The sequence below is a fragment of the Rattus rattus genome, chromosome 12 (assembly GCF_011064425.1).
Source record: "Rattus rattus isolate New Zealand chromosome 12, Rrattus_CSIRO_v1, whole genome shotgun sequence".
In the NCBI taxonomy this organism is placed as follows: Eukaryota; Metazoa; Chordata; class Mammalia; order Rodentia; family Muridae; genus Rattus; species Rattus rattus.
In genome coordinates, this window is record NC_046165.1 from 78950933 (window position 1) to 78978053 (window position 27121).

A 27121-nucleotide genomic window follows, 5' to 3' on the forward strand; every position below is an offset into this window, starting at 1 on the left:
ATGACTGTTATCTTAAAGTGTTTTCCCACGGTTTCAGAGTTTCTCATCATGTATGAATACCTTTAATCAGCTTGAACTGATTAATGTACGAAGTGTGAGACAAAAATCTAGAATCACCCTGCTACCTCTGAATATCCAGTTTTCCCTGTACCATTTGTTGAAGAGGCTGTCTTTTATCCACTGTATCTTTTGGACATCTTTCCCAAAATAGAGGTGGCTGGAGGTGGGTTTTTGTTTGTTTGTTCATTTGTTTGTTTGTTTTTTTCTTTTTTTCCTTTATTCTATTCTGTTGATCTATATATCTGATTTGGTGCCAGTATTATGCACTTTTTAATAATTATGGCTCCATAGTATAATTTGAAATAAAAAAATTGATACCTCTTTCATTGTTCTTTTTGCTCACGATTGCTTTGGCTATCTGGGGTCTGTTGTGCTTTAATAATGAATTTTAGGATTTGTTTTTTCCTATTTACGTGAAGACTTTCATTGAAATTTTCATAGGGTTTGCGCTGGATCTACAGATTGGTTTTGGCAATTCAGCCATTTTCACAGTATTAGTTCAACTGACCCATGAGTTATAGGTGGTGTCTTGGCTCTTATGACAAAATGTACTCATTTTTTAAAAGATCTATTTATTTATTTATTTTATGTGGGTACACTGTCACTGTCTTCAGACACTCCAGTAGAGGGCATCGGATCCCATTACAGATGGTTGTGAGCCACCATGTGGTTGCTGGGAATTGAACTCCGGACCTCCTCTGGAAGAGTAGTCAGTGCTCTTAATCACTGAGCCATCTCTCCAGTCTAATTTATTTTTATTTTAGGTTCTGTTTCACAGTAGATTTTCGTCATTGGTTTGAGTCTTCCTTTCATAATATGGACTCTAAAGAAGAATGTAATACTTATTTTACCAGTGCAAAAGGCAGCTTACTAATATATCCTTCCTTCCTTCCTTCCTCCCTTCCATCCCTCTTTACCTTCCTCTTTTCCTCCCTCTGTCTTTCTTTTCTCTTTAGATGCAGAGTAACTTCGCTACTCTGAAGTTGTAGTTGGAGGTTGGAGTGCCAGTTTCCTCTTATTTAAAAAGGAAGTGTAAGCCCAGTAAGATACCTGCTGTGAAAAGGTAGGCATTAGGGAAAGCCACCTTCCAATTTTTAATTACTACTTTTGATTTGTGTTTGGTGGGCCACTGTATCTTGTCATTAATGCTGAAAGCTCCATTTCAATAATCAGACCACATTCTCTGGTTCAATTAAACTGGGGTCCTATTAATGAAAGTAAGATTATTCGATTCCCCAGTCCTAAAGTCATTAGCTAATATGAACTGGGAGTTGATAGAGAAAATGGCAGGAATGTGGAGCTTTTTGGAAACAATGGCTTCTTAGGAACAGTGGTTTTATTAATTTCATCCAGTGCTCTTGATTAAGCTATATCACATTAAATAAAACACAGTCTAAAACAGTTAAAAAATTGTTCTTTTTTTGGTTGTGTGAAAATCCACAGGAAGTGGCTATTTCTCTAGAGGCTTTATTGGGCTCTTTTAATATGTGCATTTATGATGAAATATCAAAATTCACATCAGCACCACACATTTGTTTGTCATTGAAAACACTCTTCCTGCACTTTGTGGCAAATTTTAAGAGTAAGCTGCCACCTGAAAGCCAGTGAGCTTATGTTTCTGCTTTTTTATATGTTTTCCCATGGCGCCTTAATAAACACTGCTTGCGTGAAATCTTCCTATTTCTCTCCGTGTCTCGTTCTACATAGTATAGATAGCATGCACATATATTTCACCATTTGCCCCACTGCCAGCAAAAGGTCCCATTCAATGCTGAGGATTATAAAGCAGGTGAGGTTTGCATCATACATTGTCTCTCTGCTTTTCTGTGAGTTTGGAAATGGTGCAATCAAGAGTTAATAATGAAGTGCCCACTGACATACAAACTCCTTTTGTATTGACAAAAGGACAAAAAAGAGGCCGATTTGTTATGGATCTATAACTTCCACAACTGAGAGAGAAAAGACAGGTGGATAAGGAGGTTCCTGCTCCCAACCTTCATCACAAACATCTGTTTCTATTTGACCTTCTTTCAAGTTCTGAGCACGCTCTTGACCATCTCTCTTATCTGAGAAGCCACACATTGCCATTGTTCCCCCAGCTTCCCTCAGAGCCACTGCTTTCTAATGGCCCAGCTTCTGCCATCCTGGACCCTTGTCATTTTATGTCTGATCACTGCAGAGACATGTTAGTTACTCTCCATGGTCTTTTACCTCACCTTGTTTCAAAATTCACCTGGCATCCTGCTGTCAAATTCACTTTCCTAAAACATCCCACCTCTTTACCTGAGGAATGTAAGCTACTCCCACAGTGTGGTTCTAGCAGAGTGTTCAGTCACTCAAGCCATTCCTTTACATGAAGCCTTTGAAAGATAGATTGCTATCTCCTTGCTTTTACTCAATCTTCTGCCCTGACACACTTCTATAAGTCTCTTATTAATTTATTATAAATATATAAATAGACACAGAATACTTCCAGGATCTACTTCTTCCACAGATGGTCTCTCACTATGGCGTTTCCTTATCTTCCTTTGAATTAGCTCCTTATATCTGAGTGCTACTTGAATCACATGACCTTCCCAGGCTGTGATCCAGTATTCTCAGTGATGGCTGCATATAACAATCACTGGAGGATGTTAAAAACAAAACAACCAAATTAACAAAGAGTCTCTCTGAGAGGAGTGCAGATATCAGAAAAAAATATTTTGTGCTGTTAAATGTCGTAATTTAAAAATATCCTACGGGTTCAAATATCTCGGGAGTTGACCTTATATTGGGCTTGATATAAAGTTGTTTCATTGATTTAGTCAACTGGGATTAGGTTTGTACAGATGTAGAACATGGGAAGTCTCATATTTTGTTTAGTTCAGGAGGTATTTAAAAATTTTGGGGGGGAAACTGGGAAAGGGAATAACATTTGAAATGTAAATAAAAAATATCCAATAAAATAAGATGAATTAAAAATATTTGGAGACTATTTAAGATTGAAGGATACATATTCAAGCAGGACAGCACTGTCCACAGCTGAACTGCAGCTCCTTTTTAAACTGGCAATGAACTTGCATCCCGCTGCAGTCCTTCCATTCCCATAGTTCCTTCACAGAGGACAGCATTGCTTGCCTTTCACCGTAGTACTTGAATAAGTGCATTTCAGTAGCGGAGTAACCACTCTATGGAAGAGGGACAACCAGTCTACAGGAAAGCATTGCTTCACGTGTCTCCCTATCTTCTCCTTTCTCTCAGCAGATCACAGTACTGAAGTAGCAAGGGTTTTATGTGGGTCAAATGTTCACATGCCAAGTTCTTCATGGCATAGGTTGTTTGCTGGGCTGGCAGTGACCTGCATTTACAGGCCTGGCCTTGTATATTGACAGTAATGTGGAAGAACAAGGCATAGGGCCATCTTTAGAGAAAGACACCTTAAGGGGGAAGGGTCCACATATCATGCTTATAGGAGCCTCTGTGCATACCTGATTCTGCAGATCTTAGAGGATGACCTCCAAATTTAATTTCAGTTTGGCGAAGTTTTGTCATGTTAAGCAGCTGTGTGACATGTGGAACATCTGTTGCGAGTTGACAGCTTCGTGGAATAATATCTGTGGGTTCATCTATTAAAATGGAATACCACATATTATTCAAAATGAACCTCCATGCCCCAAATGTAAGCCATTGCTGCCAACTGAGCAAACTTTATAATGAAACCAAGTAAAGCAAAACATTTTAGAGTGCAACTTTAGACAACTTATGCAAACTTTTAGCCTTGGTATCTATAGAAAGCATGGCATTTCTTCTGTAAATGGGAAATTAGAAACTGCCTCTGTATGACTTATGGAGAAGAGTCCCACTCAGGCACCATTCTTATGAATGAAAGAGTCAAGTAACATTGGAAATACAAACAAGCTGGGGTGAGAGCTACACAATCTTCTGTACAAGTAGTTGTCAAGAGTGGCCATTGACATGTGCTACTTAACATGGATGCAAGCTAACGCTGATCGTGAGAGAACTAGGTGGCCTGAAGAGATGCAGCCAGAGGACGTGCTGAGGGCAGAGAGAAGCCTAGAGTGGTGCTGGCTGTGAAGCTGCTGCACAAGGATTGTATGGGAACTTGAGCTGAGACTCTCTATAAGCCGAGGATGCTCTGGCAGGCACCACCCTGCTACTACATAGGCATGCAACAACATGGGAACCCAAGAGGCCTTCCATTGGCCAGGAAATGCAAGCTTTCTCGTGCAAGAACCAGAGGACACTGGGGCTAAAAGACATATGAGATCCCACTGGGGAGAATACCCAGCAAACATATACTCAAAAGTAAATACAAAGGACAGAATCTTCTAGACCATCTCAGAGGCCTAGCCACTGAAAGTCCTCAGGAAAGTTTAGGCCCTAGCACAGCAGGATGGGACTGGAGCTGGCAGGCAAGGGGTGGGAGCCAGACAGGTGTGATTTCTTCAGGCTTACACAGAAGTTCCTCTAAACAGGGAAGACACATGGTTTACATTATTTGACTTCTTGAGACTAGTAGTTTTTCACTATTAACAGAGGCTGTTAGAAAAGACAGTGCATGAAATCACATGGGAAGAAACAGTGACAATCTTATAGTGTGACAGAGCAAAGGTTCCTTCACCTCGTCTCAGTTGGAGCCATCTTTGGTTTAGCCTGAAACTGATTTCCCCTTCCCCTCTGCTTTCTATCCCTGCCCTGAAAAGTCCTGTATCAGAGTACTAGAAACTTGGTGTCAGAATGCCCCAGTTAACTGCATGCTTTGGCTTCTGTTAAACTGCTTGCTTGCTTTACTTCCCCTGCAACAGCCAAACATGATGCAGTTTTTCTGTTTTATTTGCCTTTAAAAGCTCCCTGTACAATGCATCTGGGGCTGCTCTGTGAGAACTGTTTCCAGGCAGGCCCAGGCCAGCTTAATACAGACTCTTAATTTGGGCTTTTGTGTTGTCTTTGGGTCTCTACTTCGTAATAATAGTACCTTCTGGTTTTATTTATTTTTTTTAAATCAACATTTTTAAAAGCCTTATTTTATGTGCATGGTTGTATTGTCTGCATGTATGTGTGTCACATGTATTCAGTGACTGTGGAGGCCTAAAGTGGTTGTATAGCCTGGAAGTATAGATGTTTATAAACTACTGTATAGGTGCTGGTCTTAAAAAGCAGCCAGTGCTCTTAACTGTGGGGCCATCTCTCAAGCTCCGGTTGACACTTTTCTGTACTTCAAGGTTTTAGTTGTTTTGTTTTAGCTTGTATTTTACCCAAACAGGCATTCATGACTATCTCTACTTGTTCTAAAGTTAAACTGTAACCATTTTTTATTTTCTCATAGCTCCCACTCATATATTCTATCTCTTATTCATAGTTCACTTTCCCCTTTCCCATCTACCACCACGTGTTTCCTTGTTTTTTTGACAGGGTTTTTCTGTGTAGCTCTGGCTGCCCTGGGAACTGTAGACCAGGTTGGCCTCAAACTTAGGGATCCATCTGCCTTTGCCTCCAGAGTCTTAAGATTAAAGGAATGCATCACCACACCCAGCTCCTTTCCCCTTTAAACTCAAATATTAATAACTTCAGTTCTAAAAAATTAAAAACTAAAAAATAAACAACAGCCTTCCAAATCTATAATCTACATTTTTCTCACTCTGAATCATGTGCCTTAATCTATGAACTTTTTTTGGAATACTAGTGACTCAAGCCAATCTAAGGGCTCTGTCAAGTAACTGGCTATATTTCTGCAGTCAGTTTTCCCTTCAAATAGTGGTGAGGAACATAAACTCAAGTCGAGACAAATTATTAGAAGAATCATATAAAATCAAACGAGGAAGCAAAAACAAAAAGGTGAAAAAGGAAAACTAAAACTGGGGGAGACATCCACACCAAACAAACAAAACATATAACTGAAACACTGGTGGGTACATAAGGTCACACAGGTTCTGCCATTAATCCTTCCATCTTCACATATGTCATTAATAAAGAAACCTAAGAACACTAGATTTAACAGCATTCTCCTCCAACAGAAACCAAAAGTACATTCTCCTCAGCAACTCTAGAAATTTCTCCAAAATTATTCACATTGTGGGCCATAAATCAAGCCTTATCAAACACACACACACACACACACACACACACACACACACACACACACACACACACACACAATGATTCCCCACATCTTGTCATAGTAGACAAAAAATAGAAAGCAATAGATACAGAAACTATACAAATCCATGGTCACTGAAGAAACATGGGGTGGGGGACTAAAAAATTCATAAACCCACATGGAAACAACGGCACAGTAAGTGCAAGGATTGAGATGCCGTGAAGGCCAGCCCAAGAGGAACATTTTTTCAACTGTGGAGAAAAATTAGTGCCAGAAAAAAAACCTTCCAATTAATAAGTAAGCTAAAGAATTGAGCAGACAGTTCTCAAAGGAGTAAATACAAATGCCCAGTAAATAATCTGAAAAAGTGTTCAGCATTGTTAGCTACCAGGAAAATGAAATTAAAATAAAGTACAATAAACGCTGGCAAGGAAGTGCTGTAGAAGAACATTCAAATGCTGCTGATGTCCTGTAATGTCAACTGGGCAGACTCTACAGAAATCAGAATAGTGATGTCTCAAGATACTAGAACTAGAACTGATGTATGACTTGCACAGAGATGCTTGTCCACTTATATTTATTGTTGTACTGCTCACTGCAGCTAAAAAAGAAATAATTTAGATAATTTAGAGCATCAACTGCTGAGTAAATCAGTTAAAGTTTACATTACACACAATGGAATGTCACTCAATGTAAAGAAAACTGAAATCATGACATTTGTAGAAAAATGGATGGAAATGTCAGTCATTGATATGCAGAGAAAGCTGGATCCAGAAAGACTACTGCTATGTTTCCTCTCAAGGAGAAGCTAGATTTAAATCTGTATATATGTTTTTGTTTGTGTGATGGAACTACAAAAGGGGCTATGCAAGGAGGAGAGGAGAGATCTTAAGGGAGGGGACTGGCAGGTAATGGGGTACACAAGGCATTACAACACAAGAGGGCCTTTGGTGGGGAAGGGGAATTAGAGGGTTTGGCAATGGCAGTGGGGAAAGAGGATGGGTAACAACACTGTTTGAAGAAGCCAGACTGAAACCAAGTACTTTGCATACTAGTTTAAAAAAATAAAAATAATAAATGAAGAACTAAAAGGAGCATGAGAATTTTGGTGCTTACTTTCAGGCACTGGGAGGATAAAATTAGAGAACACATTCAATACACAGTATGATCACAGAACTGTGCACTGAGTCAGGCATGCATTTGGCTAACACACATAACACACAACAAGATCACGGAACTGTGATTTGAGTCTGGGCACACACTGGGAAGACTTCGTGTTCAATTAAAAAAGATACTTGTCTTCTTTGTGTTTAATTCCTTTTTAAAGTTAGCTCACGAGCAGTGGTTCTCATTGTGGCCTCTTCATCAGCCTATTTATTCCACTGACTTTTCAATTCCCGAGGTGTAAACTGGGGGAACTGGTTACGTTCAGGCCAGTTCAGGTTCAGAGTGTACAGGGCTCGGTCATGAGATCAATAAGCATAAAGACATTACTGAAAACTAAAATACCCACAGCCATTATTTAAGTTAAGCTTTCTATCCTCGAGTAGTTAACACACACACACACACACACACACACACACACACACACACACACACACACACACACACAGAGCAAACGAAAAGAGTCTCCTGTCAAGTGTCCATCCAGCTTCCTCTAACATTAGCACTTACCTGTGAACGCTTCCAAGGGGAGGTCATCTGTTATAGTTCAAACTGTTCTTTAACTTCATTCATATTTATATGGTTATTTGAATATTTTGGTGAATTTTTTTAACTTGTGTTCTTATCGATTACATTTGATTTTATTTATTTGTATGGTTTTTTAAATTGTAAATATATTTATTAATCCTCTCATTTTAAGAAGCAGATTTAGAAACTGGTATTAATAATCCACAAATCAATTCAATGTATATAGCCATAGTCTTAAAATGGCTATAGAACCACAGTAATTTTATTATTATTTTAAGTATTTGTAGTTCTTTTTTTCTTTCTTTCTTGGTGACAAAGTCTCGTTATGTAACTCTGCGTAGCCTGAAACTTACTGTGTAGACTAGGCTGGCTGCAAACTCCAAGATCCACTTGCCTCTTCCTCCCAAGTATTGGGATATAAGGTGAGCAAAACCATGTCCGGTTTACTTAGTACTTTTAATTTATCTCTATTAGCAACTCAAATATTAGATATTTGGTAATCTGTATGAACAAGTGTTCATAGTTAATGAAAAAGAAAACAACTTAAATTCCTAGGACTTGAAGCATACTCAACACAGTAGTGTTTCTTGTGCTTCAACAACAACAACAAAACTGAAAAATAAGACAACAAAAGTGAACAAAACAAAACACCACACAAGGAAATGTATTTTCAAGATGGTGATGCTATGGGAAAGAATCAAAGAGAAGTCGGATGAAAGTAGTAGACAAAACTCTCCAGGGCACAAAACAAACCCATGCAACATACACAACAGCAAGTGACTCAAAGGAAATGTAAGACGACTTTATGTGGTTCACTTAGGCAACATTTAATTTTACCTTTCACTTCTATGTCTGTCTGTCTGTCTGTCTATCTATCTATCATCATCTATCTATCTATCTATCATCTATCATTTGTATATGTATACACATACACATACACACATTACTCTTCATTATTTCTTGGCTGTTTTAGAATCTAGTGGAAAATTTGAATATGTTGACTATTCGCAAGAAAAATTTAATCCAAACCATCGTTATGAAAGTATAAAGCCCTCACAAGATGAAGACAGAGTAGCATTTGCTAATGTTCTAATCCTGAGGTGGGAAATGAATGATTTAACTCAAACCCCTCAACACTTAGTGGCAATACAGTGGTTTCCAAGAGTCAAAAACCAGGTTTACAAATTGCATTTTTCATCTTCTTATTTCTAACTCATTTATATTTTTTGCTGGCATTTAGAGAGTCAACATGAAGCTGGGTGTGGAGGCACACCCTGTAATCTCAGAACTTAGGAGGATGATGCATACTAGCAACCTGGACTACTCAGTGAGATGCTCAAACCCACACATTAAATAAAACAAACAAACAAACAACAACAACAACAACAAAAACCAGTGTGAAGTAACACAATAAATGAACTCAGAAAACAGAATACATTTGGAAAAAAATAACGAAACTAAATCAGATTCACCTGTTATGCGATATATTTTGAATTCCTTCATGTTTCTCTAACGATACCATTACTATTAAGATTTCATGTTGAAAGAGGCTTAGAACTGTGGAGATCAGAACCTAACTGTGAAACTGTATACTGGATCCCATAAAGAGAAATCAGGAACTCTGTATTAAAGAGTTGTGTGAGCAGAGTAGGATACAAAGCCAGAAGAGGCAACATCGAGCCTGAGTTTATAACTCCCAGGGGTAGTCAGACATCGAACCTGAGTTTATGACTACCAGGGGTAGTCAGACATCAAGCTGAGTTTACGACTACCAGGGGTAGTCAGAAATCCCCGGGGATGGAAGCTCAGTACATTTTCCTTGTTATAGTGAGATGCGGTTTATGATGTAGCCCAGGCTGGCTCTAGATAGGTACAAAAATGCAGGACGATGGTGCTGCAACTCCATACCCAGCCTACATTCTTTGATGGCAGACAATCTATGACAGAACTCCTGTAGGAACATAGATCACCTGGAAGTCTGAGTCTGACTTATCTGCTCTTTTTTTTCCTCTAAGAACTGTTAGAACTTAAATTATTCTCTGAGGGAAATTTCAGGTAGCATCATACAACAAAAACATTACTTAATAAAGGCTAATCATTGTTTAGCTCTGATGTTAAATGTTATTCCTATCTCAGGGTTTGACTTCCAGCTGGTATTTTTTTCTTTAATTTTTATTAAATTGGGTATTTATTATTTACATTTCAAATGTTATTCCGTTTCCCGGATTCCTGTCCATTAGCCCCCAACCCCTCCCTCTCCTCTTCTATATGGGTGTTCCCCTTCCGATCATCCCCCATTAAACCCCACTCCTACCGCCCAACAATCCCCTACACCAGGTGTCCAACCTTGGCAGGACCAAGGGCTTCCCCTTCCACTGGTGCTCTTACTAGGATATTCACTGCTACCTATGAGGTCAGAGTCCAGGGTCAGTCCATGTATAGTCTTTGGGGAGTGGCTTAGTCCCTGGAAGCTCTGGTTGCTTGGCATTGTTGTTCTTATGGGGTCTCAAGCCACTTCAGCTCCTTCAGACCTTTCTCTAATTCCTCCAACTGGGGTCCTATTCTCAATTCAGTGGTTTGCTGCTGGCATTCGCCTATGTATTGGCCGTATTCTGGCTGTGACTCTCAGGAGAGATCTACATCCGGTTCCTGTCAGCCTGCACTTCTTTGCTTCATCCATCTTGTCTAGTTTGGTGGCTGTATATGTGTGGGCCACATGTGGGGCAGGTTCTGAATGGCTGTTCCTTCAGTCTCTGCTAGAAACTTTGCCTCCGTATACCCTCCAAAAAAGGGTATTTTTGTTACCCTTTTAAAGAAGGAGTGAAGCAACCCCATTTTGGTCATCCTTCTTGAGTTTCATGTGTTCTGTGTATCTAGAGTAATTCAAGCATTTGGGCTAATATCCACTTATCAATGAGTGCATATCATGTGTGTTTTTCTGTGATTGGGTTACCTCACTCAGAGTGATATTTTCCAGTTCCATCCATTTGCCTACGAATTTCATAAAGTCATTGTTTTTGATAGCTGAGCAGTACTCCACTGTGTAGATAGATGTATCACATTTTCTGTATTCATTCCTCTGTTGAAGGACATCTGAGTTCTTTCCAGATTCTGGTTATTATAAATAAGGCTGTGATGAACATAGTGGAGCACGTGTCTTTTTTATATGTTGGGGCATCTTTTGGGTATATGCCCAAGAGAGGTATAGCTGGATCCTCAGGCAGTTCAATGTCCAATTTTCTGAGGAACCTCCAGACTGATTTCCAGAATGGTTGTACCAGTCTGCAACCCCAACAACAATGGAGGAATGTTCCTCTTTCTCCACATCCTCACCAGAATCTGCTGTCATCTGAGCTTTTGATCTTAGCCATTCTCACTGGTGTGAGGTGGAATCTCAGGGTTGTTTTGATTTGCATTTCCCTTATGACTAAAGATGTTGAACATTTCTTTAGGTGTTTCTCAGCCATTCGGCATTCCTCAGCTGTGAATTCTTTGTTTAGCTCTAAACCCCATTTTTAATAGGGTTATTTGTCTCCCTGCGGTCTAACTTCATGAGTTCTTTGTATATTTTGGATATTAGCCCTCTGTCAGATGTAGGATTGGTAAAGATCTTTTCCCAATCTGTTGGTTGCCGTTTTGTCCTAACCACAGTGTCCTTTGCCTTACAGAGGCTTTGCAGTTTTATGAGATCCCATTTGTCAATTCTTGATCTTAGAGCATAAGTCACTGTGTTCTGTTCAGGAAATTTTTTCCAGTGCCCATGTGTTCGAGATTCTTCCCCACCTTTTCTTCTATTAGTTTTAGTGTATCTAGTTTGGTGTGGAGGTCTTTGATCCACTTGGACTTGAGCTTTGTACAGTGTGATAAGAATGGATTGATCTGCATTCTTCTACATGCTGACCTCCAGTTGAACCAGCACCATTTGTCTAAAATGCTATCTTTTTTCCATTGGATGGTTTGGCCCTTTTGTCAAAAATCAAGTGACCATAGGTGTGTGAGTTCATTTCTGGGTCTTCAATTCTATTCTATCTGCCTGTCTCTGTACCAATAATATATATATATATATATTACATATATACATATATATATACATGGTCAGGGATGGTGATTCTTCCAGAAGCGCTTTTATTGTTGAGGATAGTTTTAGCTATCCTGGGTTTTTGTTATTCCAAATGAATTTGCAAATTGTTCTATCTCTATGAAGAACTGGATTGGAATTTTGATGGGGATTGCATTGAATCTGTAGATTGCTTTTGGTAGAATGGCCATTTTTACTATATTAATCCTGCCAAACCATAAGCATGGGAGATCTCTCCGTCTTCTGAGGTCTTCTTCAATTTCTTTCTTCAGAGCCTTGAAGTTCTTATTGTACAGATCTTTTACTTGCTTGGTTAAAGTCACACCGAGGTATTTTATATTATTTGGGACTATTATGAAGGGTGTCGTTTCCCTAATTTCTTTCTCGGCCTGTTTATCTTTTGTTTGAGGCTACTGATTTGTTTGAGTTCATTTTATATCTAGCCACTTTGCTGAAGTTGTTTATCAGGCTTAGTAGTTCTCTGGTGGAACTTTTGGGATCACTTAAATATACTATCATATCATCTGCAAAAAGTTATATTTTGACTTCTTCTTTTCCAATCTGTATCCCCTTGACCTCCTTTTGTTGTCTGATTGCTCTGGCTAGAACTTCAAGAACTATATTGAATAAGTAGGAAGAGAGTGGGCAACCTTTTCTAGTCCCTGATTTTAGTGGGATTGCTTCAAGTTTTTCTCCATTTAGTTTAATGTTAGCTACAGGTTTGCTGTATATGACTTTTACTATGTTTAGGTATGGGCTTGAATTCCTGTTCTTCCCAGGACTTATTTCATGAAGGGGTGTTGAATTTTGTCAAATGCTTTCTCAGCATCTAATGAAATGATCATGTGGTTTTGTTCTTTCAGTTTTTTTATATAGTAGATTATGTTGATGGTTTCCCATACATTAAACAATCCCTGCATACCCGGGATGAAGCCTATTAGATCATGGTGGATGATTGTTTCAATGTGTTCTTGAATTCGGTTTGCAAGAATTTTATTGAGTATTTTTGAGTCAATATTCATACGGGAATTTGATCAGAAGTTCTCTTTTATTTGTTGCATCTTGGTGTGGTTCAGATATAAGAGTAATTGTGGCTTCATAGAAGCAATTTGGTAGTGCTCCATCTGTTTCAATTTTGTGGAATAGTTTGGATAGTATTGGTATGAGGTCTTCTATGAAGGTCTGATAGAATTCTGCATTGAACCCATCTAGACCTGGGCTCTTTTGTGTTGGGAGACTTTTAATTACTGCTTCTATTTCTTTAGGAGTTATGGGGTTGTTTAAATGGTTTATCTGTTCCTGATTTAACTTTGGTGCCTGGTATTTGTCTAGAAAATTGTCCATTTCCTCCAGATTTTTGAGTTTTGTTGAATATAGGCTTTTGTAGTAAGATCTGATGATTTTTTTAATTTCCTCTGAATCTGTAGTTATGTCTCCCTTTTCATTTCTGAGCTTGTTAATTTGGACACACTCTCTGTGTCCTTTCGTTAGTCTGGCTAAGGGTTTATCTATCTTGTTGATTTTCTCAAAGAACCAACTTTTGGTTCTGTTGATTCTTTGTGTGATCCTTTTTGTTTCTACTTGGTTGATTTCAGCTCTGAGTTTGATTATTTCCTGCCTTCTACTCCTCCTGGGTGTATTTGCTTCTTTTTCTTTTAGAACTTTTAGGTATGCTGTCAAGCTGCTGACATATGCTCTCTCCTATTTCTTTCTTCAGGTACTCAGAGCTTGAGTTTTCCTCTTAGCACAGCTTCCATTGTGTCCCATAAGTTCGGGTATGTTGTACCTTCATTTTCATTAAATTCTAAGAAGTCTTTAATTTCTTTCTTTATTTCTTCCTTCTCCAAGTTGTCATTGAGTAGAGCATTGTTCAACTTCCATGTATATGTGTGCGTTCTTTCCTTGTTTTATTTGAAGACCAGCCTTAGTCCATTGTGGTCTGACAGGACTCATGGGGTTATTTCTATCTTTCTGTATCTGTTGAGGCCTGTTTTGTGACTGATTATATGGTCGATTTTGTAGAAGGTACCACGAGGTGCTGAGAAGAAGTTATATCCTTTTGTTTTAGGATAGAATGTTCTATAAATTTCCGTTAAGTCCATTTGGTTCATAACTTCTGTTTGTTTCTCTACGTCTCTGTTTAATTTCTGTTTCCATGGTTTGTCCATTGATGAGAATGGCGTGTTGAAAACTCCCACTATTATTGTGTGAGGTGTAATGTGTGCTTTGAGGTTTAGTAAGGTTTCTTTTATGTATATAGGTGCCCTTGTATTTGGAGCATAGATATTTAGGATTGAGAGTTCATCTTGGTGGATTTTTCCTTTGATGAATATGGAGTGTCCTTCCTTATCTTTTTGATGACTTTTGGTTGAAAGTCGATTTTATTCAATATTAGAATGGTTACCTCAGCTTGCTTCTTCAAACCATTTGCTTGGAAATTGTCATTTCCAGCCTTTTACTCTGAAGTAGTGTCTGTCTTTGTCTCTGAGGTGTGTTTCCTGTAGGCAGCAAAATGCCGGGTCCTTTTAAAGTATCCAGTCTGTTAATCTTTGTCTTTTTATTGGGGAATTGAGTCCATTGGTGTTGAGAGGTATTAAGGAATAGTGCTTGTTGCTTCTCGTTTTCTTCGTATTTGGAGGTGGGATTATGTTTGTGTACTTCTCTTTTTTTGGTTTTGTTGCAAGGGTATTACTTTCTTGCCTTTTCTAGGGTGTAGCTTGCCTCCTAGTGTTGGGCTTTGACATTTATTATCCTTTGTAGGGCTGGATTTGTAGAAAGATATTGTGTAAATTTGACTTTGTCATGGAATATCTTAGTTTCTCCCTCGATGTTAATTGATAGTTTTGCTGGATATAGTATCCTGGGCTGGCATTTGTGTTTTCTTAGGGCCTGTATGATATCTAGCCAGGATCTTCTGGCTTTCATAGTCTCTGGTGAGAAGTCTGGTGTAATTCTGATAGGTCTGCCTTTATATGTTACTTGACCTTTTTCCCTTTCTGCTTTTAATATTCTTTCTTTATTTTGTGCGTTTGGTGTTTTGACTATTATGTGACGGGAGGTGTTTCTTTTCTGGTCCAATCTGTTTGGAGTTCTGTAGGCTTCTTGTATGTTTTTTTGGGCATCTCTTTCTTTAGGTTATGGAAGTTTTCTTCTATGATTTTGTTGAAGACATTTACTGACCCTTTAAGTTGGGAGTCTTTACTCTCTTCTATACCTATTATCCTTAGGTTTGATGTCATTGTGTCCTGGATTTCCTGTATGTTTTGTGCTAGGAGCTTTTTGTGTTTTACATTATCTTTGATAGTTGTGTCGATGTTTTCTGTGGAATCTTCTGCTCCTGAGATTCTTTCTTCTATCTCCTGTTGGTAATGTTGCATCTATGACTCCTGGTCTCTTCCCTAGGTTTTCTATCTCCAGGGTTGTCTCCCTTTGTGCTTTCTTTATTGTTTCTATTTCCATTTTTAACTCATTCATGGTTTTGTTCATTTCCTTCTCCTGTTTGGTTGGTTTTCAAGTAGTTCTTTAAAGGGATTTTTGTGTTTCCTCCCTAAGTGCTTCTACTTGTTTACTTGCATTGTCCTTTAATTGCTTAAGGGAGTTATTTATGACCTTCTTAAAGTTCTCCATCATCATGATAAAGTGTGATTTTAAATCTAGAGCTTGCTTTTCCAGTGTTTGCTTTAGTGAGAGATCACTGGGTTCTGATAATGCCAAGTAGTCTTGGTTTTTGTTGCTTGGGTTCCTGTGCTTGCCTCTAGCCATGAGGTTGTCTCTGGTGTTAGTCTTTCTTGCTGTTTCTAATGGTGGCTTGACCTTCCTGTGGGCCTGTGTGTCAGGAGTGCTGTAGACCTGTTTTCCTGTTTTCTTTCACCCAGTTATGGGAACAGAGGTCTGCTCTCAGGCGTGTAGTTGCTCCTGTAGGCTGGCTTTCAGCTCTCTGTGAGGGTGGCACCTGGAAGGAAGGGTCCTGACCCTACTCCTCCTAGGTCCTAGTGTGCAGGGAGCACAGGTGGCCCTAGGAGTTTTCCTCCTGAGTTGGGAATGTGAGCAGAGAGTAGTCTTCTCTGGGTTCTCAGGGGTGTCTGCACCTCTAAGGCTCTAGCTCTCCCCACCCACGGGATTTGGGTGCAGAGTACTCTTTGACCTGTTCAGTTCAGATGCGTGCGCAGATCTGGACCACGGGGCTCCTCCACCTGACTGACTGCTCCTATATTCCTGTGTTCAGAGGCACTATGCAATTTCCTCTTGGGCCAGGGATGTGGGCAAAGGTTGGCAGAAGTGGCAATCTGTCCTGCCCTGCAGTCTCAGGATTGCCAACACTTCTGGGTGATCAGCTCTCTCTCCCACAGGATTTGGGAGCAGGGGGCTCTGGGTGGGGAATCAGAGAAGTTCCCAGCTGGTAGGTTTTAGAAATGGCAAGGCCTGTGAGAGGTGGGGCTGAGTCAGCATTCCTCAGGTTATTGAGAGCATGCTTCAGAGAAGACTGTGGAACCTGTTGTCCTTTTTTCTTCTCTTTTGCTTCTAGGCCATAGATAAAGGGTTTGGTGTTCCTACATGGAACACCCTGTGGAAGCTTCCATACTGAGTTGCTGCTTTGCCACTGTTCCAGAACAACAAAACAAACTGGCCATGGCCTATACCTTACCAATTAATGAACTCAAAGCTTTCTTCCTCATAAGTGGGCCACCTCACGTGTTTTGTGACGGTGCCTAACAAAGCATTGTGCCAGCTTAGGGTTTGGCTCACAGTGCTGTTCTCAGACTTCATGGGACATCGGTCGCTAATGAGGCCTTAGTCTCACTTTCATCAACCAAAGTTATAAAGGCACCCTGTGACCATCTAGTACTTGACAGCTCAGTGCTCTCTAGGTCAAAGGGGAAATGAACTCATCTTCCTACCACTTACATCCTACCTGCTTCCCTCCTCCAGGCCAATTACTAAGCCATTTTATTTTATTTTTAACATTTATAGCTTGATTTAAAACTTTGGACTAATTCTGAAAAACAGCATAGAGCTTACATAAAGTCAGACAGTTCTGAATGAGGAGTCTATGGAGAGCATGTTGTCTTAATTCCTGTACGTCCATTCAGTTTCTGTTATGAGTGGACTCGTTAAGACTTTGCTACGGGTAGTCACTCTCTACTGGCTTGGAATCTAGCGGGAGGCCAGAGCAGCCTTCTGGAAGCTCGTACCCAGCAGAGGATATGAAAAATATTGGGATGGCGAAGGGCAGTTAAACAACAATTGGTGTGTCTGAGAATACAAGAAAAGTGCCTGAGTATTCAGCAACAAGTACATGTTTGTATTGGCAGTAGGCAAGGAGGCACTGGCATGATAAAAAGCTCAGAGGTCCAGATACTGTGATTACTAGTGGGTGACTTTAATAGCTGACTCAGATCGTTACTACTCGACAAAGAAATGTCATACTTTAAGTAGAACACAGGCAAATGCTAAAAAAAAGTTCTACCAAGGAGTTCCAACCAGAGAAGGCTGTTTCCAGCGACATTGCTCTTAACAGTCTAGGAACAGTTAACAAGCCAGCACTGTTCAGTACACATCACAGAGTACACTGTGATAAATATCACACTACAGAGACACACAGCACAGACAGATCCACGGTGAAGGTACAGGGCCCTGCGATCCCAGTTTCATTACGTTCAAAAACAGGTACAATTAATCTGACAGAATCGAGGAGGGAGAAGCCACGATCAGGTGAGGACAGCGGTATGTTCATGATATTTTTAACACTCAAATTTCTTGATCAGAATGGTGATTACAGAAATAGAGAAATGTGTCCACATTGGTGTAATTCCACAAAGGGCATATGTAAAATATCGGCGTAATTCTATATCCACAAAATGTTGACATTATAACACCTGTGGTTCAATACAATGATTATTGAAGATAGTTGAAGAATGAATTACTCCTTTTTTAATATTAATGTATTGACTCACAGATAAAACCTCCCCGGCCATAAATTCCTTCTTCCTTTTAGTTTTAACTTGAGTCACGTGCCTGATGTACCTGAATCTGAAAGCAGTGGTTCAGTTTCGTCAGGGAGCACATCTGCTGTACGGTTATAGGCTGGCAGAGAGGCAAGCACTCCTACAGCCACCTGAGCCAGCTCTGACCACTCTCCCCAGCTTATCCTCATCCTCCGAGGGCCACGAACTCCCTGCAGATTTCTGGCCAACTTCTGTGTAGGCTTCAGCTTTATGTGTTCTCCTAAGACACTCCTTCAGCTTACAAAAAATGGAGAGGCGCCTTTAAAAGGTTGTTTTCTCTTCTCCCAGGCTGTATCCTGTGACTTTATACGTTGAAAACTTTTTCTGTATCGTAATTTTGATGGGAGCTTAGCAACGGATCAGATATTAAAGCGTTCATTTGACTTGCTGAGCTTCTCTTTACTTCATGTATATTAATCAGGCTGTGATTAACTTCCTGCGGCTGCTGGAGAGCGTGTGTAGCCTCTTCTCAGAGGGCTTCTGTCTTACAGTGGCTTCAACAGTAGCCTCGGAGTGATGTCAGCTGAGCAGGCTGTGATCTGCTTGTGAATTCTCTGGGGACTGTCAATGTGCATGGCTAAGTTTATTAACAAAGGACATGTATGGCACAATGTCCCGTGCAAGACCCACATCCAGGAGGGACACAGGTCTAGAGCGCACAGATGAACTTCTACGAGATCACCCGACATCTTGTGGGCAGCTATGCTTCCAGCTTCTAGAAGGATCGACTTTTAATAAAATAATCCCAGGTTAAACTAGAAGGGAAACATTAGTATTCCTTCAGTAGCTTCTGTTGTTTATAACCCTTATAACAAGCATGCGTGTTAGCATGTAAGTACTAGACAACCGAGTAATCGGCTGATTATATTAATCAAGCTAACAATAATACACATATTCTGGTCACTATACAAACAATGTGAGAAACAACTCAAATTTCTTTCCATTTCTAACACATTCAATAGGAAGTTATTATTGCCGTTAAATCACTACCCAAGCCAAACGCAGGGAAGAGGGTGAGGAAGCTATGGGGCTCTTGGATCCTCAGTCATTTGCATATCCTTAATTTGGTGGCTTTCCCATACACTGTACCCTGCTTGGCAAAATCCGAAACCATACAGCCTCCTTTGCAGCATGTAATTCATGGCTGTAGACTACAAGCCTGCGTTTCTGGATATCCTTGCTATGATATACTGTACACTGGCCAGTTTCTTGAAAAAAATACCTCTATTTTCTTCAGCCACCTAAAGAGAATTCTGTTTGCAATTAAGTCCCAGCTCAGATGCAAAGTACTATCATAAACAAAAAGAAACAAACATGAAATATAGACATGTTTTTGCTATATTAAGCAGTAGTAAACTTATTTGATCCAGAACAAATTAATATAATTCTAAGCAAAATTACTTTATTAGAACAAATCAGTTACTAAAACGCACACGTACTACCCTACCAGTGTGGGTCATTTTAAAACACAGCAGAGCTTTTCCAACTTCCAGAAGTTTACATCTTCAACATATTCCTTAACAGTCTTCTGAATTTCATTGGTGTCTGCTACAATTTTTCTCTTCTCATTTCTAATTTTATTAAATCTACTAATTATTAATAAAAATAATATAAATTAATAAAAGTAATAACAATTATTTAATAATTATTAAATTATTAATTTGTATCTCTTTTTGGCTACATTGTCTAAGGGTTGCGAATTTGTTTAGTGTGGGCTTCCCCTTCCTCATGGGCTATTGGCAACTGGTCCTTGAAGGTGAGGGAAGCAGGGACTGGGCAGGGGTCATGGGGAGGGAGGCAGGGTTCAGAAGGGCAGATTAACTTCCAGGGATCAGCTTCATTGAGAAGGCTCACCTTTATTGGGGTGACCAAGGGCTATAGAGATCTTGAGAAGTTGGTAGGAATTTCCAGGGCGTGTATACATTATTGGCTAGGGCAGAGGTGCTGGGAATGCCTCATTTGCAGGAGAAGCAAGTCCAAGAACCCGCCACTCAGGTTCTCATCAGGAAAGAGGAATTCAAACCTGTATTTTGGCTGAAGACTATGTGACTGCTCTCAGAGGTGAGGGAGGTAGAGGCCATATTCCTGAGCACATAGGGTTAAGAAACGGGAGAGTGGTCCTAACTCCTGAAGGTCTCAATTTCACTCTTGCTTCAGGTCCGCTCCCCCAGTCATACATACCCGCACTTTATTTAGTATTTCGTAGAGCCAGGTCTTTGTTTCACTTGGATCTCTATATCTTGTTTCCTTATCATTAAACTTGCCCTATTTGAGTTATTTCTTTATACTGATTTTGAGTTTGGCTTATTCCTGTTTCTCCAAGATCTTGATGTGTACCATTAAGATACACATCTGATAAGCTGGGGAGGTGGCTCAGTGGTTAAGAGTACTGGATGTTCTTCCAAGGACTGTTGAGTTCGATTGCTAGAAATCACAGAGTGGTTCAGAACCATCTGTAATGGGATCTGATTCCCTCTTCTGGGTTTGTGTAAGGACAGATAACACATGTACATAAAAATAAATATTTGTTTAAAAAGATATGAGTTTGAGATTTCAGTTATTAAGGTAGGCATTTGTATTTATAAACTGCCCCTAAGTAACGCGTCCCTGTGCCCACATGGTCTGGTGTGTGGTGTCTTTGTTTACACTCAATTCGTAATTTTTAAATTTCCTTCCTGTTTTGTTTCCCCATTGCCCGGCTATTATTTAATAGTGTGTTGTTCAAACTTGATGAGTTCTTATAGGCTTTGCAGTTTTGCTTTCTTATTTTTTTAGGAAAAAAAATCTGGACACGTATAATCTATTAATTATGAGTATATAAACTCAAATTGACCTGTAATGAACTTTGAGATTGAAGTAGTAATAAAAAGCTTATAAACTAAAAACTACATGCTCAGATGGACTTGCTACTGAATTCTGTCATATCTTTAGAGGAAAGGTAAACACCGATCTCCATCAAACTATTTTGTAAAATAAACAGGAAAAGAACAGTATCGAATTCATTTTAAAAAGTCAGTGCTTCTGATACATAAATGAATAAACATACACACATAAAAATAAGATTATAGGCCAGTCTCCCTGATATGAAATTTTTCAATAAAACATTTGCAAACCAAACACAAGTATACATAAAAAGATCACTTATCGTTGAATAAAATTTTATGATATGTATGGATCACATTTTTATTTTCCATTCATCAGTTGATGGGCCTGTAGTCTGTTTCCATTTCATAGATACCATGAATAGAGCAGTGATAAATATGGATGAGCCTGTAACATGTAGCAGGACATAGAGGTGGTATGAGGGCAGATAGCAGAAGTTCAGTGGGAAGGAATTCTCCAAAACAAATAAAATATTATATCTATCTATCTATCTATCTATCTATCTATCTATCTATCTATAACACATATACACGATAATACTATTATCTTCTGTGGGTGTAAGGAGAGAATGTAGTTAGGGATTATGTTGTTTTAGTAAAATGGCAGTTGTAAGTTCTCCGTGATCCATGACTTCACCAGCCCTGGGTAGCTGGCTGGATTTCCAGTACCAAGCACGATTTCCCTCTTGCTGAGTGGGGCTTAGGGTCAGTGGGAGAGTTGCTGATTATCACCAAGGGATCGCACTGGTCACTGTTGTAGTTCACAGGGCTGTTGTTTCCCTCCTTCGGAAGCTTGTACTGTACCTTCTGGAACCATGAAGATGGGTCCTCGTGGAGGAGGCATTCAGTTAGTTCCAGCTCAGGGGATGCTGTGCTCTCTGTCTGAAGTGTCTGATGTCGCCAGCAACAGAGACAGACCTTCTACATGGAGCATGGAAGTCTCTTGGAAAACCTGGCAATCAACTCAAAAGAGGGCGCCTGAAGCTTGGCGCTTTTGCTAGGTGCTCTACGGCTCTTGAAGAGAAGGAACAGTCCGGGGGAGCAGATCTTCAAGCTGTACATTTGTACAGACTTACTACATTCATCAGAGGACTTTTTAGAAATATAGTTAATAATATGATTCCCATGACCTTTCAGACATCCTTACTGTCATTTTATTCTCTTCCCTCCTTCTGTATTCATCTTCCCACTCCCTTTAGAGCCCCTGCCCCTGTTTTTCTCATTTCCCCATCAGATCGCTTGTACTTTATTTCTTCTATTGCTCTTCCCTCCCCACACCATGTTCCCATATCGAGAAAATTCTCAACAAATAGAGACCATTAAAGAAAACCACAGCTAATTGAAACGCAGAGTTGTGGAGCCCAGTCCCAACCATGGAACAAACTCCCACACCTAAGGCTCAGAGGTCATTCCTGAAGTCTGAGGAGGAAGACTGTAAAAGGCAGAGGAACAGGGAGTTTGCTGGGACATTGCCTCCTAATGATGTCAGAGGCTGCCCTGTAAGTCATCACCCACGTGACTGCCTCGGGATGAGCTGAGCGTGAAGACCAATGACACACATGCCAAGGCGGACAGGGGGAAGCTGCGTGCCTCGACCCTACACAAAACTAAAGGCAGCCAAGGAATGCTAAGTCGGACCTATCTTTATTCCATTTGAGCTACTGAATTTTTAAAAACTGGGTTTCATAGTCAGAAAATACAATTCTGTGTTCTATGAAGACATCTTTACCTTTTAGTACTTAGTAATAAACATTTTTTGAGGTAATATTATTACATCACTTTCCCTTTCCCTCTCCTCCCACCAAGTCTCCTATATACCTCTCCTTGCTCTTGTTTCAAATTCTATATCTAAACACATAAATTAAAGCTGCTCAGTCCGTGTAATGTTATATGAAAGAAAGTAAACAAGGGAGCAGGGAGTCAGTGTCTCTATTTGAAGAAAATATAATCCTGTGCATGAGAGAGTCTAAAGACTTTAACGTAAAATTTCTAAAACTGATAAAACACCTTCAGCAAAGTGTGAGAATATAAGAATTAACATATAAAAGTAAGTAATTTATCTATATGTCAAGCAAGAAATGTGATGAGATTACTCAGGAAAACAACCCCATTCACAATAACTTCAACTATTATCTTGGAAAAAGCATAAATAAGAGAGTAAACGATATCAATAGCAAAAAATTTAAAACATGAGAGGTGGAAAGATCTCCAGGCTTGTGGGTCAGCACGATTAATATCATAAAAATGGCTTTCTCGCTGAGAGTTATATGTTCCGGGCAGTCTATATCAAATTGCAAATGACATTGTATATCTGAATGAAATTCTCAAAGAACAGACAAATAAAATAACGTTAAAAAAGGCAGGTAGGTTTCTGAGTTTGAGGCCAGCCTGGTCTACAGAGTGAGTTCCCTACACAGAGTAACTGTTTTTAAAAACAGTAGCGTCAGGCAGCAGCATGGACAAAAGGAGCTATGGGAAGAAAGAAGACAGTTCGCCTGTGCTCATGTGGTTCTCCTGCTCCTGCTGCTGCTGCTGCTTCTGCTACAGCTGCTGCTGCTGCTGCTGCTACTGTTGCTGCTGTTAGAAGCAGCATGTCCAGGCTTCTGTCCCTGGCCTTCACTCTAGATTGGCCTTCCCAATCTTTGGCAGATTGGGACTGAGGAGACACCTAGCCCATGTGACCAGGCAACTCCTGGGTTTCTGGCCTCTCCTGTGTGAGACAGACACCTTGGACTACACAATTAAAAAGGCACCCAGTCTCAAGGACAGAGGGACGACCCGGTTCTCAGCATCTCAGATATGAAACAACCATTGTTATCATTTCAAAGAAAGCTGATTCAATAATTTCTTTTAGATATACACACATGCACACCCATGCAGACACACGCACCCACACACAGAGGGAGGGAGGGAGGGAGGGAGGGAGGGAGGCGGGAGAGAGAGAGTGCACTACCAGGAAAACAACTGTAAAATTAACATGGACACACAGAGGACAGTAAACACCCGAAGCAATCTTGAGCAGAGAGAACAGTGCTAGCGGCCAATAAGCAATGTTAACATCGCTATCACAATGTCTGCTTTTAACTCCTGTCACATAGACATTTTAACAGAGACAGCACTGCACTGGTACAAATCAGATACACAGAACAGAAGAATAGAAGAGCATAGAGGAGTAATAATTAGACCCATGCAAATTTAGCAAAATGATGTTTTTCTTTTCTTTTTTTGGGGGGAGGGGCTGGGGACCGAACCCAGGACCTTGCGCTTCCTAGGTAAGCGCTCTACCACTGAGCCAAATCCCCAACCTGGTAAAATGATGTTTTAAGAAAGATGCTGAAACCACAGAAAAGAAAAAACTCTTCAAAAAAATGTTACAGAGAAAACTAGGATTATCTACACATAAAACAGTGCAACGTCAGAATGCGCCTAATGCATACTATTCAAAACTGTTTAAAGTAAAAGTATCTTGAAATTAAAAACAAGCAAACAAAGGGAGACTGGATCCTTAAACTCTGTACAAAACTTAACAGAGGGCATCAATGTAATACTTAAAACAGAGAAGAAAATTGGGAGAACACATCAAAATACAGGCATCAGCAAGAATGTCCTAAAAAGGACTCTGTTAGTCCAGGAAGCAGTAGCAAGAATAGAGAAACAGGATCGCATAAAATTAAAGAACACTTGCCCTACCAAGCAAACCGTGAGCTGAGTGAAGACAGCCTATAGAACAGGTGCACATCTGCAGAGGATTAATATCTAGAAATATCAAAACAACAAGCTACCCCAGATCCAGACCACTCAATTACTAAGTAGGCTGATGAAACACAGTTCTTCAAAGACCAAGTACAAAAGGGTATTAAATAGGAAAAAATGTTCAGCACTGCTAGCCACGAGGCATTTAAACCACAGAGTGTCCGTCTTGCCTCCCTCAGAAGGGCTGTTACAGTGGGAAGAACAGAAATGCTGGCCAGCTGTAGGCAGGGGCAGACTCACACATTGCAGATGGCAACACAAATTAGTCTGGCCAATACCAATACTGTTTGCAACGTAAAAATCTTTTCTGTGTATAACCTACGTTTTTTATTCTAAATGAATATTTATCTCCTACATTTCTCCCGAGCCTGAAAAGAAAGCATACCGTCTCTATCGGCCGTCTCTCGAGGCTTGGATTTCAAAGTGAAGATCTTCCGCAGCTTACAGTTAGCGGAGACGATAATTCCATCCAGCGACTGGAAAACTGCTCCTTTGAATATCTCACTGGTGAAGGCGACCAGGTCAATGCACAGATTGCACCACTAAGACCAAGAGAAGCAGATGCAGATTAGGGCCCTGCAGGGCACAGAAGCGGGGTCTCACCGCATACGGAATGGCCCCAGTGTGCCCTTTCTGCTTTAACTTAGGTTTTCCTAAAGTGGCCTTGATTCTCCTTCACAGTCACCACCATCTGAACTGCAAACTGTTCGCCTGACTGTGGCACTCCCATCCGGGAACATGGTGGCAGCTCTGGGAAAACAGCTCTCTTGTCTGTGGGCACCATGCTAGTGCGAAGCCAAAGGCAAGTGCTTTACATCACTTAAAGCCTGAGCATTCGAGATAAATGGCCTGTTGCTTTTTTCAAGGGGATTAATTTGATTACAATTAGATACTTTAGTTTTGATTTTTAAAGGGTAGGGCTTAAATTAGAAGCTTGGTTAAATGGTACCCAGTACTATCTACTTACAACCAATTAACCTATTATACAGAAATAGATTCTTCTAAAGGATTTGTAATTATGCTGGGTGTGTGCCAATTTTGAAGTACTCTTACAGGTACTAATTCCATCTCATTAAACAATTAGATCCCTTAGTACTTCATCAGACGGCTTCTGTGGTCTAACTGAATAAAGAAAGGAAAAAATAACCACTACTGAGAAATCAAGACATATTTCAGAATGCAGAATAAAATCAGAAAAATAATCTCTGAGATTAAAACTAAAGTAGAATTAAACTTCCCGTGCTTCCTCTAAATATGAGTCTTCAATGAGTTTTAGGAGCAGTTTATAATTAAGACCTTTTCTAGAATGGATATTGATTTTAAAATGGAGGTCAGCTCAAGACTGTCTCAGTAACAGATCAGTAAGGGATTGCATGGAGTTACTGATTAAACCAAAAAGATTGTAGATGTCTCAGCAGTAAAGTTATATCCTAGGCAGTGAGACCACTCTGGCCACTTGTGGATTATGGAGCCTGGAGTTAGGTGGGGAGGAAATGGGTTTGAGTATGGCTGGACAATGGTAATCTGCTGGATTGTGGTATGGGCAGGGGAGGCTATTAGGGGTGGGGAGCAGCTAAAGCTTGTGAGGCCAAACTGTGAAGACTCAGGAAGGGCATCTGAGAGTGATTCTACTTCTGCAATTATAATGTGCAAAGGCAGAGCATTGGGAAGTTAAGTTTTGATCAACCTTGACGTAGGTATGTTCTGAGTAACAGAGGAGGTCTTTTGATTGTAGCTAAGTCAGAATAAAACGATCACCGAGAGACAGAAAGCCTAGCGTCTGTCAGTCATGCAGGTACGATGTAAGAAGGCTGGTCAGAAGGCTGACACAGGAGTTATTAGACTGTAAGGAACAAATCCAACAGATGGGCCCATCAGGTGGACATTGATGGCTGGGTGAATTCCAGAGCATAGGGAATGGAGGCGTGGGTTTCTTTATCCATTAGTATATTATGTAAGCAGTATTGTTCTGTAAATTATTTTCCTAAGACTTAACATGTCCCTGTTCTAGCTAACTAGTTCAGGCCACCAGGAATGAAACTCATTCTTCCCTCACAAACACTGTAAATATTAAGTGCTGGGCACTGGCCTCACTTCTGGGGATGTAAACAGACGTGAGATAAACACACATACGTCCTCTGTCTCAGGAAGAGAGGCAGACCTGTGGCTTCCACTTAACACAGTCACAAAAGGGGGTAGGATGGGTTTGTGTCTTAGTTATGGTTTCTGCTGCAGTGATGGAAACAACAAGAGGAGAAGCAGGCTGGGGAGCAAAGGGCTTGTTTCAGCTTCCACAACACAACCCATCATTGGAGGAAGGCGGGGCAGGAACTCTGCAGGGCTAGGAACTGGGAGTCAGGACTTGTGCAGAGGCCATGGAGGGTGCTGCTCACTGGTTTGCTTCCCATAGCTGGCTCAGCCTGCTTTCTTATAGAACCCAAGGACTGCAGCACCCACAGTGGACTGGGCCCTCCCTCACTGATCACTACTTGAGAAAATGCCTTACACCTGGATGTCGCAGAGTCATTCCCTCAACTGGGGCTCCTTTGTCTCT

The 27121-nt window shown here is 40.3% G+C and overlaps 1 protein-coding gene across 1 annotated transcript in view; it reads right to left on the reverse strand.

Annotated features, from left to right (window-relative positions):
- Positions 1–27121, reverse strand: part of Cfap20dc (CFAP20 domain containing) — a 240639-nt gene that overhangs the window by 101642 nt on the left and 111876 nt on the right. The window contains exons 6-7 of the mRNA XM_032917591.1: positions 24953–25109; positions 3528–3665 (exon numbers count right to left, since the gene is read on the reverse strand). Coding sequence (XP_032773482.1) covers positions 3528–3665; positions 24953–25109 — 295 coding nt within the window. The remainder of the gene's footprint in view (positions 1–3527; positions 3666–24952; positions 25110–27121) is intronic.